This window comes from Myxocyprinus asiaticus, chromosome 37 (assembly GCF_019703515.2).
Source record: "Myxocyprinus asiaticus isolate MX2 ecotype Aquarium Trade chromosome 37, UBuf_Myxa_2, whole genome shotgun sequence".
Lineage (NCBI taxonomy): Eukaryota > Metazoa > Chordata > Actinopteri > Cypriniformes > Catostomidae > Myxocyprinus > Myxocyprinus asiaticus.
In genome coordinates, this window is record NC_059380.1 from 8753142 (window position 1) to 8768356 (window position 15215).

The 15215-nt window shown below is 37.2% G+C and overlaps 2 protein-coding genes across 8 annotated transcripts in view; one reads left to right on the top strand and one right to left on the bottom strand.

Moving 5' to 3' along the window:
- The window catches only part of dvl1b (dishevelled segment polarity protein 1b), a 53830-nt gene extending 49955 nt beyond the window's left edge, over positions 1-3875 (top strand). For 6 of the 7 annotated variants that reach the window (XM_051675980.1, XM_051675984.1, XM_051675983.1 and 3 more), the window contains one exon: positions 1320-3875. In XM_051675980.1, the coding sequence (XP_051531940.1) occupies positions 1320-1840 (521 nt within the window). In that variant the 3' untranslated portion in view covers positions 1841-3875. The remainder of the gene's footprint in view (positions 1-1319) is intronic. The other variant, XM_051675988.1, reaches the window with a different exon arrangement.
- On the bottom strand, positions 3870-15215 carry LOC127427974 (cysteine desulfurase, mitochondrial-like). The gene is made up of 13 exons (XM_051675989.1): positions 14920-15215; positions 12326-12402; positions 12049-12165; positions 11770-11853; positions 10651-10803; positions 10355-10448; positions 10139-10273; positions 9901-10058; positions 9679-9784; positions 5407-5488; positions 5241-5324; positions 4974-5063; positions 3870-4836 (listed from the first exon to the last, which is right to left on the bottom strand). The coding sequence occupies exons 1-13, from the start codon at positions 15023-15025 to the stop codon at positions 4773-4775; spliced, it is 1350 nt and encodes a 449-aa protein (XP_051531949.1). The 5' UTR covers positions 15026-15215; the 3' UTR covers positions 3870-4772.

Genomic DNA, 15215 nt, shown 5'->3' on the forward strand with positions numbered 1-15215 from the left:
TTGTAAACAATGAAGTTGAAATAACGCAGATGGATGGCTTCAACGAAAGCAAATCATCGATGAACAGCCTCGGAGCTCACGGAAGATCTGCCTCTTAAGATTTCTAGGTTATATTTGAAAATCAATTTGTCTATGGGATAAATAAATGGGATTTTTACTCCAGGCACCAGAATGTTGTGCTGTATGTTGGCCAAAAATATTGCAAAGCTGCAATCAGTTTGGCACTTTTTTAAATAGTAAACATAAATATTAATACACATTCTTTTATTGTGTGTGTAAAGTTGAGCCAACACCATTTATTGATATAAATATGAATCTTAATCTGGTGTTCAAATGTTTATTTTTGTTGATGTAAATCATTTATATTTTTAACTATTATTTGTAATGATCATTGTCTAGCCCATCCAAATGTCATGCCAATGATAATTAAAAGTAATTAAAAATATAAATTTACAGCAACAAAAAGAAGCATTTTAACACCAGATTAAGATTGATATTTCTATCAATAAATGGTGCCGGCTCTACTTTAAACACGATAAAAGAATGTGTATTAATATTTAAGTTAAATATTTATGAGAGGAGAGCTACCCAGAGGAACGACACTAAGCCATATGAAGAAGCTGTCTGTGAAATTATTTAACAAATCAGGTCAGAGTAAACTGGTCAATGAAAACCTAATTTCATTGTTTACAAGAAGCAGGTAGACCCGCCTTCCCCCTCGTGCTTGGAAAACTCTTTTGAGTGAGAAAGTCGTGCCAAAAGTGTGAGCGCAGAGAAAAGGGAAAACAGAACAATCTGATTATTTCTGGAAGGAAATTCACCAGTTACACTTTTGCAATAGTTTATTTTTACACATACAGTACATACTGATTCTATGCGGTCAATACGTTTAGCTGTTCATTACACCTTTTCTTTGCTTCCATATCGCTGTTTGCAGTTTTGCTATGTTTTTGGCCCTATTTACGCTACAAAACAGTGCCAAAAGTGTAACCGCGGGGAAAAAAAGGAGGTCAGAAGAATACAGATTACATTTAATTTGTGTTAATATGAAGCAACAGATTCACAGCACATGAATTACACTTATACAACACAATCTTCTCTTTTTACATTTGCAATTTTACAAATCTTTACAAACACTTTTACAAATATTACTCTGCACATGTATCCACCAATCAAGAGTATTAAGGTAAAAAATAAAAATAAATAAGCTCCGCAGCAACACCCACTCCAATGATGTAACTGATTCATTCTCCCTACACTCTCAAACTACTTATATATTTGTATATTTCTGAATATTTAGCATGTTATTTCTTTTTCAGGAAGTCGAAGCAGTAGTTCCAACCCTAGTGTTGGGAGGAGCCAGAGGCCTGTGCCAAGGGACAAACACCGCAAGTCGGCAGGCAGTGGGGGAAGTGAATCAGATTCAGGCAATCGAGCGGGTGGGAGGCGGGGTGAACGTTCAGCCAGCCAGTTGAGTCACCGTAGCCATGCTGTGTCATCTCATAGCCACGCCCACTCCGGACACAGCCACACTCATTCCCGGGTTCCCTCTCAACATAGCCGCACATCCTTTTCATACAGCCACGCCCCCTTTACCAAGTATGGCCACACCTCTTGTGCACTTAGCGAACGGAGCCACGCTTCTTCTTACGGACCCCCAGGCTTGCCTCCTCCCTACAGTCTGGCCAGATTGACTCCTAAAGGGGCAATCAGCAGCGGTCCCCCAGGGGCCCCACCAGTAAGGGAGCTAGGGGCCATACCTCCTGAACTCACAGCCAGTCGCCAGTCCTTCCAGCATGCAATGGGCAACCCTTGTGAGTTCTTTGTGGATATAATGTGATCATCTGATGATATCAGAACAGTACACTGAAACTCATTCCGTAACCTCATACAGCCCCTCTGTTGCCTCGATGTGTGCTTAAAGATGCAGCCAGTGCCATAAAGAATACATGGTCAGCTTTTACCAACTGCAGCGGGTTTGCTATCTTGTCATGTGTTGAGCAGAAGGCAAATTCCTATTTAAATCTCAAAGTTTGACAACAAAAAGGGAAACAAAGTCTTTTTATTGTAGCATCCCATTTTCCTGTTACCACTGACAAAATGGCAGTGAACAGACAAACTTTTAAGAGAACCAAAGCCTACATGCCAGAATATGTACCAGGGTCAAACTACTTTGAAGGTTTGTGTGCTGCAAATCAGAGTCAGTACAACTATTTGGACTTGCCAGAATAAAACATAAAATTTCTCAACAGCCACAATATACAAGTACGCTGAATAAACTGCTTTTGTGAGGAAACAGCTCATCACTTAATTAATTCACCGCATGTCTGCTAATCTTCAACATGTTTTACTCTAAACAAGCCTTTTGGAGTGAACCATGTGCGAAGTTTACTACAATAAAATTACTGTTTTATAAGAGAAGTTGTGGACAATTTTGCGACAGGTAGGTCTCAGTTAATGGATCTCCCCACTCATTTGTATGGTAGCCACAAACCATGATTTACTGTCGTAAATCTCTTAACGTCATTGATTGGTTTAGAAGACTCACGTGAGCCAAACTGATAGTAATGTTCTCTCCTATGGTAGAGCTGCGGAGGTTGTTATCTCAGTATATAAAAGAATCTCTGACATTCACAAATTAGAGACAATCAGATGATTTTTCTGGTCAGGAGCTTAGTGGTTCTCAACCCTGTTCCTGGAGGACCCCCAACACTGCACATTTAGTATGCATCTCCCTTTTCTGACACACCCAGTCCAGGTCTTGGAGTCTCCACTAATGAGCTGATGAGTTGAATCAGGTGTGTTTGATTAGGGAGATATCCCAAATGTGTAGTGTTGGGGGGGCTCCAAGTACAGGGTTGAGAACCACATTCTAGGTTGCTGACTACAGTCAAAAAAAATATTTTCATGTTGTGTTTGTTCCTTTTAAGATCTTTATTAAAAAACAATCTTTATGTTGTAGTTCAATTTTATGATGCTCATGACATAATTAATTCTTAAATCTCTTGTGCACTACAAAGCTGTCTGGGATGGTGATAAATATGAGAGAAATTAATCATTTTGAACATGTTTCCAATTATTTTTGGTTTGAAATATGGTAGCATGGCTCCCTTGGCTATGAAGCACTAGCTTGAATTTTTTTTTTTCCAGGTAATTAAAAAAGCCCCGAAGCTTCTGGATATCAGGGTAAATTCAAGAACCAGCACTTTTATGTGTATGTCCAAAGCAAATTGACACAAATCCAAAATTTGTTGTATTTAAAATTATGTTCTTAAATATTGTCTGTAAGGCCTACAGAGTCTCTTGCCCCTGGGATGATGTGTTAGTTGTATGATGTGATATCTGGTGCTGGTAACCTGTTAATCAAGGTGTCTCAAAGAGAAAACGTTTTTCTTTAAGAAATTGATTTGCTAAAAAAAAAAGCTTAACTAAGTGAAGGAAGATTAGTTAGGAAATTGTATGCTACTGTATGTGTAGTATGTAACCATTTACGTGCTGTCAGCTCAAGATACAGTCAAATTGGCACTTTTATAAGGTCTAATGTGCCCTTTTATTGTGAAACAGTGTACATCGTTATGAGATGTGTTGTCTATTTTTCTCCCTTTGGAAGATTTTGGGGGAAAGCGTTGTACATGGTTGATTTTTATTGTATATATGAAAATAGATAATTGTATAAAAGACATGTACAAAGCTTCTGGTCATGCATTTATGTAGTTATGTATAATATAAATTGCACTCTGTGTAGGTGTTTGAATTTGTGGACTTTGTTGAAATGATTTTTTTTAATTTTTTTTTTTTATTATCATTCTGCTCTTCTTCTTGTATTTGTCCATCTGTCAGTGAAACTGTCTAAAATAAAATAACCCGAGTTGTCACGTCAGTTTTATTTGTAGGCTAGTACCAACTACCAACATAATTTTTCATACATTTGGTTTGGATGTTTATTGATATTACATACACTTTTGAATAAAACAATAATTTTACATCTACATATACCACATAAGCTGTGAATTGCAATTGTGGAAGACAGACAAAATGTGAATTGAATTTTTTTACACAAGAGCCTACTTAATGGGCAGGTGAATTTAATAACAACACCTAATATCCATCCTTTTTTATGCAAAAGGTTTAGGGTTTCGCTCTGGTGTTTTGTATACGATTCAGAAACTCACCCATAAACTGCACCTTTTTGAAAGCGTAACTACGGAATATGCTGTAGCATCTGACTTGCCTAACACGAAGTTAACTGTAATAAAGCATAACTGATTATTGAAATTATAAATGATTGTCACAGAAACACAAAAAGTATAGTTCTCAGGAATTGGAGACAATTTCATGCAATTCACAGTATACTGTAATGTGCTCACACAGAAAAAGAAAATGATACAGAAGTGCAAATTTCAGTGCATGGTTATGTTAAAATGTGTCTTCGGAATCACATTTTGAGAGATTTAGTTTCACAGATTAACTGCGTTGATGGAATAACAATCAATCCAAACTTGACTTGAAAGCTGGTTCAAGCTATGGAATTGACAAAAAACATATCCTCAGTAATACCTGCAAATTCATCATAAAGCACTTAATAGCTATAACAGCTTAAATTAACTCCGCATAGACAAGCTCAATTACCCAAATTTGCGAAATAAAATTGTGCGTGTTTTTTGAGGGAACAAGACGTTCTAAGAAGTCCCAGTATGGCAGCCTAATCAAGCTGTACAAAACGAGTATTCACACAGCAGCAGGTCTTCATACTCTTTGTCATAGGAAACAATTCAATGCTGGGTCCATTTGATGCTCTTAATATCAATGCCCTCCTGGACCATCTCCCATAAAGGACTAAGAGAAAGAAAGCCAATGAAATTAAAAAAAACTTTCAATGTCATAGCATTCCAGTTTTCTACCAAGAGGACCTGTTTGGAGCACACTGGCAGGCGATTTATTCCAAACAAGCGTAAAGGCCTAAAACAACTCACCTCATCTCTCTTAGCCGTTTGACCTGCTGAATGCACTTGTCCACCGTGTAGTCTATTTCCTCCTCTGTGGTAAATCTTCCGATTCCAAACCTGAGAAAAACATCAGCCTTTGCATCATCTGAATGTTTTAACATCCCATTAGATGGATTCATGGTTTAAACAGGACATTTCTGAACATGAGGTGTCTGTAACACAACACGGAATTGCAGAGAAAGAGAGCGTGATTGGTAAGGCCTGGGAAGAGAATGACGTTACATAACAACAAACCTAATAGAAGAGTGTGCCAAGTCCTCATCTGTTCCCATTGCCCTGAGTACATATGAGGGCTCCAAGGAAGCAGAAGTGCAGGCACTGCAACAAGAACAAACTCAAGTCAGTGCATCTGGGAAGCTTTATATAAGGTTCTATTTACTTTCAATTTCTAACAGCTGACCTTCCAGATGAAAGCGCAACATCTTTTAGGGCCATCAACATACTCTCCCCCTCAACGTAGGCAAATGATAAATTAATGCATCCTAAAAAAAATAAAAAGTGTCAAATTACATTCGGTCAACTAAATTAGTCAACATATTCACAACAATTCATTAACAATTCCTGTAGTATTTTTTGAGAAAGAAATATGTGGAAATAAGAAATGCAATTCTTATTGGATTTACTGAAAAGAAAGAATCACTGCGCTCGACCAATTTAGGGTGTGAAAAGCCATGAGCCTTTATCAGTCACAAAAGAAAAATGATCCACTCTCTTTTTCTAATTTTTGTCATTTTATTTTTTTCTCACCAGTCAGGGGACACAAACGTTTCGGCCTCACAGCCTTTCAGGAAAGAAAAAGAGTGCGGATCATTTTTCTTTTGTGATTATTAGATGTACTGCCCCGAGTCTGTTACCGAAATAATTTCGAAATACTAAATAATTTCATATTTTTCACAGAACAGATTTTTGGAAATGGTCTGTTTACAAGATGCTTTAGGATATTTTATACATTCATTTTTATAAAATACCATAAATAGACCTGATTCACGCTAGCACCATTTTTTAATGGGAATGACAACGAGGCTGTGAGGGATAGACCTACAGTCTCTTCAATGGGCTGTACTGCAGTTTAAAGTGTTTTTGGATCATTCTGCAGGCAAAACATTGAAAAATCTTTTCAAGAACACTTGATTCAAGAACTCCAGACAACATGAGTTGTGGAAAATCACGTGATCTAGGAGCTTTTTACAGCTTTATACCATTGAAGAGATGGTAAGTCTATCCCTCACAGCCTCGTTGTCATTCCCATTAAAAATCAAAGATGGCGCTAGCGTGAATAATGTTTACTACAAAACTCATAAGGTATCTCTTTAACTACATGTTGTCATATCAACAACCATCCAGTAAATACTCTGAATTCTTGGTTCGTTTTAAGTCGGGTAAGTTTCTGAGTCAGTAAAAAAGACGGGCAGATAAAATTCATTCGCTCGGTAGAAAGCGCTGTCTGTTTATGGTGTAGATTCTAAAGAACCAACTCAATGTCATTTGTTCAGGAATCATTCTACACTGATCGAGCTGTATGTTTCACCAAAGACTGTTTAGCCAAAGATGGACCACTTGAATAAAAAAAGAATGGGAGAAATCGAAACGGCCAATATGGCGGATGTAGAAAAAAAAAGTCCCGCATTATAGGTAAAGGAGCCAATCACCTTTTAGTATGGGTGTAACGGTTCACTGATCTTACGTTTCGGTTCGATACTTTAAACAATGTCTGAATCAAAAAAGTTACGATTGAAAGTTTTTTTTTTTTTACTTTAAGACATTTGCAAAACAGTTCCTTCCTTATCTAGTAAAATGTAACTAAAAGAACTGTTCATTGAAGTATACTGGGACTAAAATAAGCTCAGCCCAGTGCAATGGTGACACAAAATGAACATATTAATAATTCTGCCCATCTGAAAATACAGAATTTTATTAAAGAGCACCTATTATGGTTTTTAAAATATTACCTTTCATGTAGTGTGTTATATAGCTGTTTGTGAATGTAAAAAAGTCTGCAAAGTTTCAAAAATCAAAGTGCACGAAATATGGAGTTATTGACACCCAAAAGAAAGAACCAATTCTGAACACCTGAAACGAGTCGTTAGTAATTCCAGACTTACTTCCTGTACTAACCTACGTAATTTTGTAACAAAAAACCCACCTCTGGTCTGTTTACATGTACAGCCAGTGCAGGCTGTTAGCCTGTTAGCTGTTAGCCTCTGCTCACCAGCTAACTCACGTTATTGTCAAACTACATATAAACTTATCACAGAGAAATGTCCTGTTCTCGTCGTGCTTGCGATGGTGGTTTGGGTTGATCTTCCGATGTTTCACTATCAGACTCAGGCTCAAACTCTTAAGGTAAAACAGACATTTCTTCAGACGGAGCTGAAACTCGGATATGGTCTCCTTTCCGACACGCGCTGTAAGCGGTAGACCAATCACAACAGACTGGGACATCTGACCAATCAGAGCAGAGTAGGCTCTCTGAAAGGAGGAGTTTAGAATGAATCCTTTAGAACGGATCATTGAACAAGTCGTTTTTGACACTGGGAAAAAAAAAGGCAATGCTGCAATTTAAATTATGAGCAAATTAAAGTGTTTTTTGACCTTGGATGCATGTAAATCTATTGTATGAGACCTTTAAAATAAAATTAGGCACATTTAAAAACCATAATAGGTGCACTTTAAGATATATGCTTTCACTTGATTACATCCATTACAAATATTCTAAATTAATATTCTATTTTTCTAAAATAGTTGTCACTGATTACATATAAACACATTTAATTAATTAAGACATCACACAATTGCCTTTAGGATTATATTCCCCCACAGCATTATTATACATTATATTCAAAATTATATATAGTATATGTAAACTGTCATTTTCTCTCGCAGTGAATATTCACTCGCACTTAAGATTTGATCCCTCACGTTAAACCGCATTATCAGTGTGCATTCATTTACATCACATATTAAATCATATATATGTTAATTGAAGCATATCTGATAATATGAGATGATCAATGTTTATCATCAATCGTTCTCCACATCAGTTTCAGCTGAACTCATCAACTCCTGCTGTTAGTGTGCAATGAAATGATTCTATTTGCATGCCCGCGTGAAACAGGCATAGTATGTCACGTGTATTGGATAGAACAGGTCGTGAAAATAAGGTCCAATCTCCATGATGCATATCGTCAAATTTTTTAACCGCGATATATCGTCCCACGATAAACCGTTACACCCCTACCTTATAGATACAGACATCGCTTGTCAGTCAACTCGGGGAACATGCATGCGCATTAGCTGGATCAGCCTGGAAAAAAGTTGTAACATTTTTTAGCATGATCTGAGCTAAAGAAGCACAATTTATGATACCATTACTGTCAGATTTAACTGCTGATTTGAAATATGTCCATTGATAGTAATCTTGACCAACTGTTTTTGGAGATTTTGATCTTTCACCATTCAAGTAGAAAAGATCTGTACTTTTATCCATACAAAATAGCTGCCCGGGAGCGTTCCAAAGATGGCCGCCGAGTGGACTGACCTGCCTTAAAAGGGACATTGGTTTCACAATGCCGATTCAATAGCGGAGTTGCAGTGCCACTGTCAGTGTATTCAAGTGTGTGGTTGCGTCCACATCGGTGAAAGAATGGAAATTATGCATTTAGAAATTAAATTATCTATTATAAAATGATGAAATATATGCCATGGCCCATGACAACAGCAAAGTTTAAGGATGCTCTGATGCTGCATTTCATTTACACAGATCCAAAGCAGCATCAGAACCACTTTTGATTCTAGAAGCTAAGGTGGATCAGAGCAGGAATATTTTAGTAGGCTTTTATGCTGCGTTACGTCTTTACAACAAATTTTGAGTAGGCACAGAGCATGCTCAGAGCAGCCTTAAACGGATAGTTCCCCCAAAAATGAAAATTCTCTCATCATTTACTCGCCCTCATGCCATCCCAGATGTGTATGACTTTCTTTCTTCTGCAGAACACAAATTATGATTTTTAGAATAATATTTCAGCTCTGTAGGTCCATTCATTGTGAATGGGTGCCAAAATTTGTACACTCCAAAAAGCACAGTAAGGCATCATAAAAGTTATCAATATGACTCCAGTGTTTTAATCCATATCTTCAGAAGTGATATGATAGATGTGGGTGAGAAACAGATCAATATTTAAGTCCTTTTTGCTAGCAATTCTTCTCCCTGCCCAATAGCTGGTGATATGCATGAAAAATGTGAGTCACCAAAAACACAAGAAGAAAAAAGTTAAAGTTAAAGTGGAGATCAGCTGAGCAGGGAGGAGAATATAAAGTAAAAAGTACTTAAATATTGATCTGTTTCTCACCCACACCTATCATAGCACTTCTGAAGACACTGATTTAACCACTGGAGTCATATGGATTACTTTTATGTTGATTTATGTGATTTTTGGAGCTTCAAAATGTTGGCACCCATAAACTTGCATTGTATAGACCTACAGAGCTGAAATATTCTTCTAAAAATCTTCAATTGAGTTCAGCAGATGAAAAAGTCATACACATCTGGGACGGCATAAAGGTGAGTAAATGATGAGAGAATTTTCATTTTTGGGTGAACTAATCCTTTAACTCCAAGTCAGTGTAAAGATGCATTTAGATTAGATGTGTTCATTGTGAAGCAGTGTCTAACCTGAGTATTTCTGCTCTGGGTCTCCATTAAGCACAACATCAGGAATCTCAGACATGATCTTCTGAATGAGGCGATTTGCAAGCATCGTCACATGCTTGTGATCATACTGAAAATAGGGGGATGGACAAAAACAAAACTGGCCTTACTCGATTATGACCTTTCCAACATACAATTCTACAATGAATGCAAGACAGTTAAATGGTTCACTTTCTATAGCTCTACCTCCATCTCTTGTTGGGCAATCTCACAGGCAGCTCCGAGGCCCACTGCTAGAGGGGTGGGCACAGTACCTGAACGCAGGCCCCTCTCCTGACCGCCTCCATTCTGCAAAGGCTCAATACGAACTCTGGGCCTTCTCCTGACATACAAAGCCCCAACTCCTAATAAAACAATGACAACTTGATGCTATCTTAACATCACAGACTAACATGACTAACAAAATGTTGCTATAGTGCAGTACCTTTGGGCCCATAGATCTTATGGGCACTTATGGACATCAGATCCACTTTCCAGTCACTGACATTAATGGGAATCTTTCCAACAGCCTGGGCAGCATCGGTGTGGAAGAACACATTCTTGGATCTACACAGATGACCTGAAATTGAGAACAGCATAGGCATGAATGCAATCAAGCAGGACAATGAATTTAGAGAATGATGTTGATCATGAACGTTACCTATCTCTCTGATTGGTTGTTTGACACCAATCTCATTGTTGACAGTCATGACTGACACCAAGCTTGTATCTGGCCGGATCGTTTCCTCTAATTGCTGAGCAAACAATATATAAAAAATACAATAAAATCAATAGGTCATATCTTAGGACAAAACAACCCAGTAAGCTCATAAGATAATTAAATATTAAGCAATAAAACTGCTCTGTAAAGGTATATTCTGACAAAGAATAAAATGCATTATAACTTTTTAAACCCCCACCAATCTCTCTCACAATCTCTTTTTTAAGACAGCTTACCTCAAGGTTAATGAGCCCATTATTTTTCACAGGTAAATAGGTTACATCAAAACCCTCTGCCTCCAGAACACGGCAGGAGTCCAGCACGCACTTGTGTTCGGTCTGTGTGGTGATGATGTGCTTTTTCTTAGCCTTATAAAACCGGGCCACACCCTAAACGTGAAGAATAACCAAGAGATATTAAAGGAATAGTTCACCCAAAAATGAAAATTCTCTCATCATTTACTCACCCTCATGTCATCCCAGATGTGTATGACTTTCTTTCTTCTGCAAAACACAAATTAAGATTTTTAGAAGAATATCTCAGCTCTGTAGTGTAGCAAGTGAATGGTGGCCAAAACTTTGAAGTTCAAATAAGCACAAAAAGGCAGCACAAAAGGAATTCATACGACTCCAGTGGTTTAATCCATGTCTTCAGAAGTGATGCAATTGGTTTTGGGAGATAACAGACCAAAATATAACTCCTTTTTCACTGTACATCTTGCCATTGCAGTCTTTAGGCATGATCATGATTTCAAGCTCGATTACACTTCCTAGCGCTTGGCGCATGTGCAGAGCGATAGATGGCACGCGGAAGTGTAATCGAGCTTGAAATCATGATCGCCAAGGAGACTGCTGATGTCAAGATTTATAATGAAAAAATTATTACATTTTTGTCAGTTCTCACCCAAAACCGATTAGATCGCTTCAGAAGACATGGATTTAACCACTGGAGTCTTAAGGATCACTTTTATGCTGCCTTTAAGTGCTTTTTGCAGCTTGAAAGTTCTGGCCACCATTCACTTGCATTGTATGGAACTACAGAGCTGATATATTCTTCTACAAATCTTCATTTGTGTTCTGCAGAAGAAAGAAAGTCATACACATCTGGGATGTTCTTCTCAATTAGTGGTTACAGAAACTTATAGAAAAAACACCAGAAACCAAAATATTGTGCTGAGCATTTTATGAAAACTTTATCTATTTGTATATTTTAGAATATATCCTGTCATTTGTGCCTCAAATCCCAGTGCCCCACTTTCTCTAATTCTAATCTTGCTTCACAACAGTGACGTGCACAGACCTTAGCAGGAAGCTGCCCCCGTTCTGTGCACATCAGTGCTTCACAGTGATTCTTACTTTGATTGACATATTGTTGGACTCGGTCGCACCACTGGTAAACACAATCTCTCTCTGGTCAGCTCCAATCAGATCTGCTACTTGCTGAAGAGGAAATAAACCTTGGCATTAGAATAAACAGTACATTTTTGTGGGCTTTACCACAATATTATGCTCTGACATTCATAAATAAAGCTAACACAGCATTATTTCAGTCCATGCAAGACGCTGAATCCAAGTGAACAAGTTGTGGTTTTTCTAATAAAAAGCACAGGCCTGATGGAGGATTAAGTCTTTTACTTTTCTTGCTTTTTCCATGGCGCTCTCACTCTCCCATCCATAAGCATGAGTCCTGGAATGTGGATTGCCGTAGTAATTCACTTGATAGGGAAGCATGGCATCCAAAACCCTAGGGTCCTGTTGAGTCAGATGTAAACAACATTGTTCAGTAAAAACAATAACATGTAAACATCTCAGAAATGTTCTCATGGGCACATGCACTAAAGTCAGGAGTGTAATTACTTTCATTTATCTAAATGGCAGGAGTATAATTATGAGGAAAACAGCAGATTGGTACCATGGGTGTGGTGGCCTGAAAGTCCATATACAGAGGTCTGAGCTCATCCTTTTCCAGTTCCCTACTTTTGATCAGCTCTATGGAAGAAGTAAAATTGGTGTGTTTATCAACACTTATCAACAAGTAATGGAGACTTGGAGTTGGTAGCCATACAACAAAGTCAAGCCAGTGCGCTAACAAGCATGTGCACATGCATTATTTTTTTCCCCACCTGTACTGTGGCAACTCTCACGATTGATATATTTAGACATCATATGATTGGACGAAAGCTGTCTACGTCACCAGCTTGACGACTCCTTCTGATTGGATGGTTATCGATTCTATAACTTCTGACACTGTCGTTCCTATTGTACTATTTGTGTTTTTTTTTGTTTTTTGTTTTTAATTAAAAGTAAATAAATGCACTGGAATGAAAATAGTTAGTTATATGTGACATATCACTTTGTGCTGAACAATAATGAGCGATATGAATACTAATTTTTATTTATTTTTTTGACAAACCAATTTTGCCTGGCTCCCACATCTATGGTTTCACTGTATGCCAAATATAACTTCCCATGAGAGAATATGTATTTTTTGTAGTTAACTATTTCAGACTTTTCTGAGAATGCTGTGGAAAAGAAATACATTATTGCGTAGAGATGGAATGTGAAGAAATTCAGTTTTAGATAGAAAGAAGACCGTATGGAAAAAAAAAATTTATACTGAAAAAATAAATACAAAAATCAGGTCAAGTGCCTATAGTTACAGAATCACTCATTTTTCTGAAAAAAAGTATTTGTAAAAGTGAAATTAAACAGTTGTTCGTTTCCATAGGGGAGGAGGCTTAAATTTGAAGCCAAACAGCAGTAATGTAGATAGGTTTTCTTTCTTTTTTTTTTTTTTTTTTTTTTTGGCAAAGTCCTCACTGCAATATTGGTAAGTACAGTGAATTGATGGTAAGCACATAGCTACCCTTGGAACTGAAAATATTTCAAGGTAATTTTATTCAATTTAAAGCAGAACTTAAATTGATTGAATAATATATGGAGGCAGATGCATTATTATAATATTAAGACAGCAAAGTTGGAAAACAACATTTTTAATTCACAGTTGACAGTGTATTTCTCACTTTTCTGTAAACTAAGAAATATAAAAAATTATTTCTTACCATATTCCTAAAAACAGAGAAATATTTTTGCCCTTTTTCTACTCTTTCACTTTAGTGAAAAAAAAGACTTGAATATTGATCTGTTTCTCACCCACCTCTATCATATCACTTCTGAAGACATGGATTTTACCACTGGAGTCTTGTGGATTACTTTTATGCTGCCTTTAAATGCTTTTTGGAGCTTCTGAGTTTTAGTCACCATTCACTTGCATTGTATGGACCTACAGAGCTGAGATATTCTTCTAAAAAATCTTCATTTGTGTTCTGCAGAAGAAAGTAAGTCACACACCTGGCATGGCATGAGGGTGAGAAAATGATGAGAGTTTCCATTTTTGTGTGAACTTTCCCTTTGTTCTAACTGTTAATTTGAAATCATATTCTTTTTTAATAAATATGTAATTTGCATGACTTTTAATGTCTTGATATTAAGTTTGCTACACAAACACACATCTTGACAATTTAATTTAAAGGTGTACTCCGCAATTTTTTCCTCATTAAAAAAGTTTAACTCCCAAAGACATGAATTGTAATTTTGCAATATATGTAGGAAATCATGACCACTCACATTAAAATGAAGACACATTAAAATATCAGTAACCTTATAAAAGTGGTTTTATTCTACATGGAGAGGGTCCGCACATGGGGGCTGCCATGTCAGAATCACATGACCAGCCGAATACTACTCGCTTTATCTCAGTAACCGTCCTGTTATCTGACACTGAAAGTCTCTTTGATTAAAGTAATCATGGCTGACTGTGAATACAAAATGTTTACAATGGCACCTGAAATTGAAACTATTGGCTAGGTGTCAGTGTAAGCCCAAAATGACACAAGACAAAAGTTACCGAGTGCACGTTTAAGTTGAAACACTCTACCTATAGTTAAACGTTCAAAATTATTAAAAACGAATTGCGGAATTAATTAATGATAAATAAAAGAAGTGACAAATTATGTTACATATCGTATATTGAGCTGTATGGAATATACTATATAGTAAATAGGTCTATCAGTTGTAAAGGACAGAAAAGAGTAAAAACACACTGAAAGCTGCGATGTTACATCGCCCCCATTATAATATGTATCGACAAAGCTGTAAACAACTTATTTAAATGCATGTCACAGTTTTGTCTTGTCTAATGTTAACCATTTAAAATTCGCACTGAACCTCGAACTCAGTGGCTGGATGTTTTTTTTTTTTTTTTTTTTGCACTTATACAATATGATGTCCCTCTGTTTACAATGGTTACTAAGGCGATATGAACGACTTCTCAACTGTCCAATCGCAGACCGCTTGTAAGTAGCTCTTAGTAGCCAATCCGAACACAGGAGGCGGGGCCTGTCAGAATACAGGTGGGGGAAAATAACGCTGTACGCGTGCTAAATTCAACTGCGTCATAACGGAGACGGTTAATCTCTGGAGAATGATTATTTAATAATCCTGTACCTTTCTGCATAGTGTTCACGGCTGTTTGAGTGTAGCTCAGTCGAGGGCTGGATATCCCACACGTGGAGTCCAGAAGTTTCTTCGCTAATGTCCTTTTCATCATCATTGTGCGATCCCAGTGTTCCCGATATACACAATGACAGGAAGAATAACAATAATCGCTTCTAACGAAGCCTTCGCTTTAACTTAAATTCCTTAACAAATGATTGTATTATTCGGGCACCTTCAGACGAGATGGCATGCTCAGTATGTCGTCAGCCTTGAGCCTTCATAACAGTTTAGCTATTGCTTAAACA

Coding starts and splice junctions, on each gene's coding strand:
- LOC127427974 (XM_051675989.1), bottom strand. CDS start 15,025: ATGATGATGAAAAGGACATTAGCGAAGAAACTTCTGGACTCCACGTGT. Junction 9,785..9,900: donor TTGCCCAACAAGAGATGGAG/GTAGAGCTATAG, acceptor CCCTATTTTCAG/TATGATCACAAGCATGTGAC. Junction 5,064..5,240: donor TTGGCACACTCTTCTATTAG/GTTTGTTGTTAT, acceptor TGTTTTTCTCAG/GTTTGGAATCGGAAGATTTA.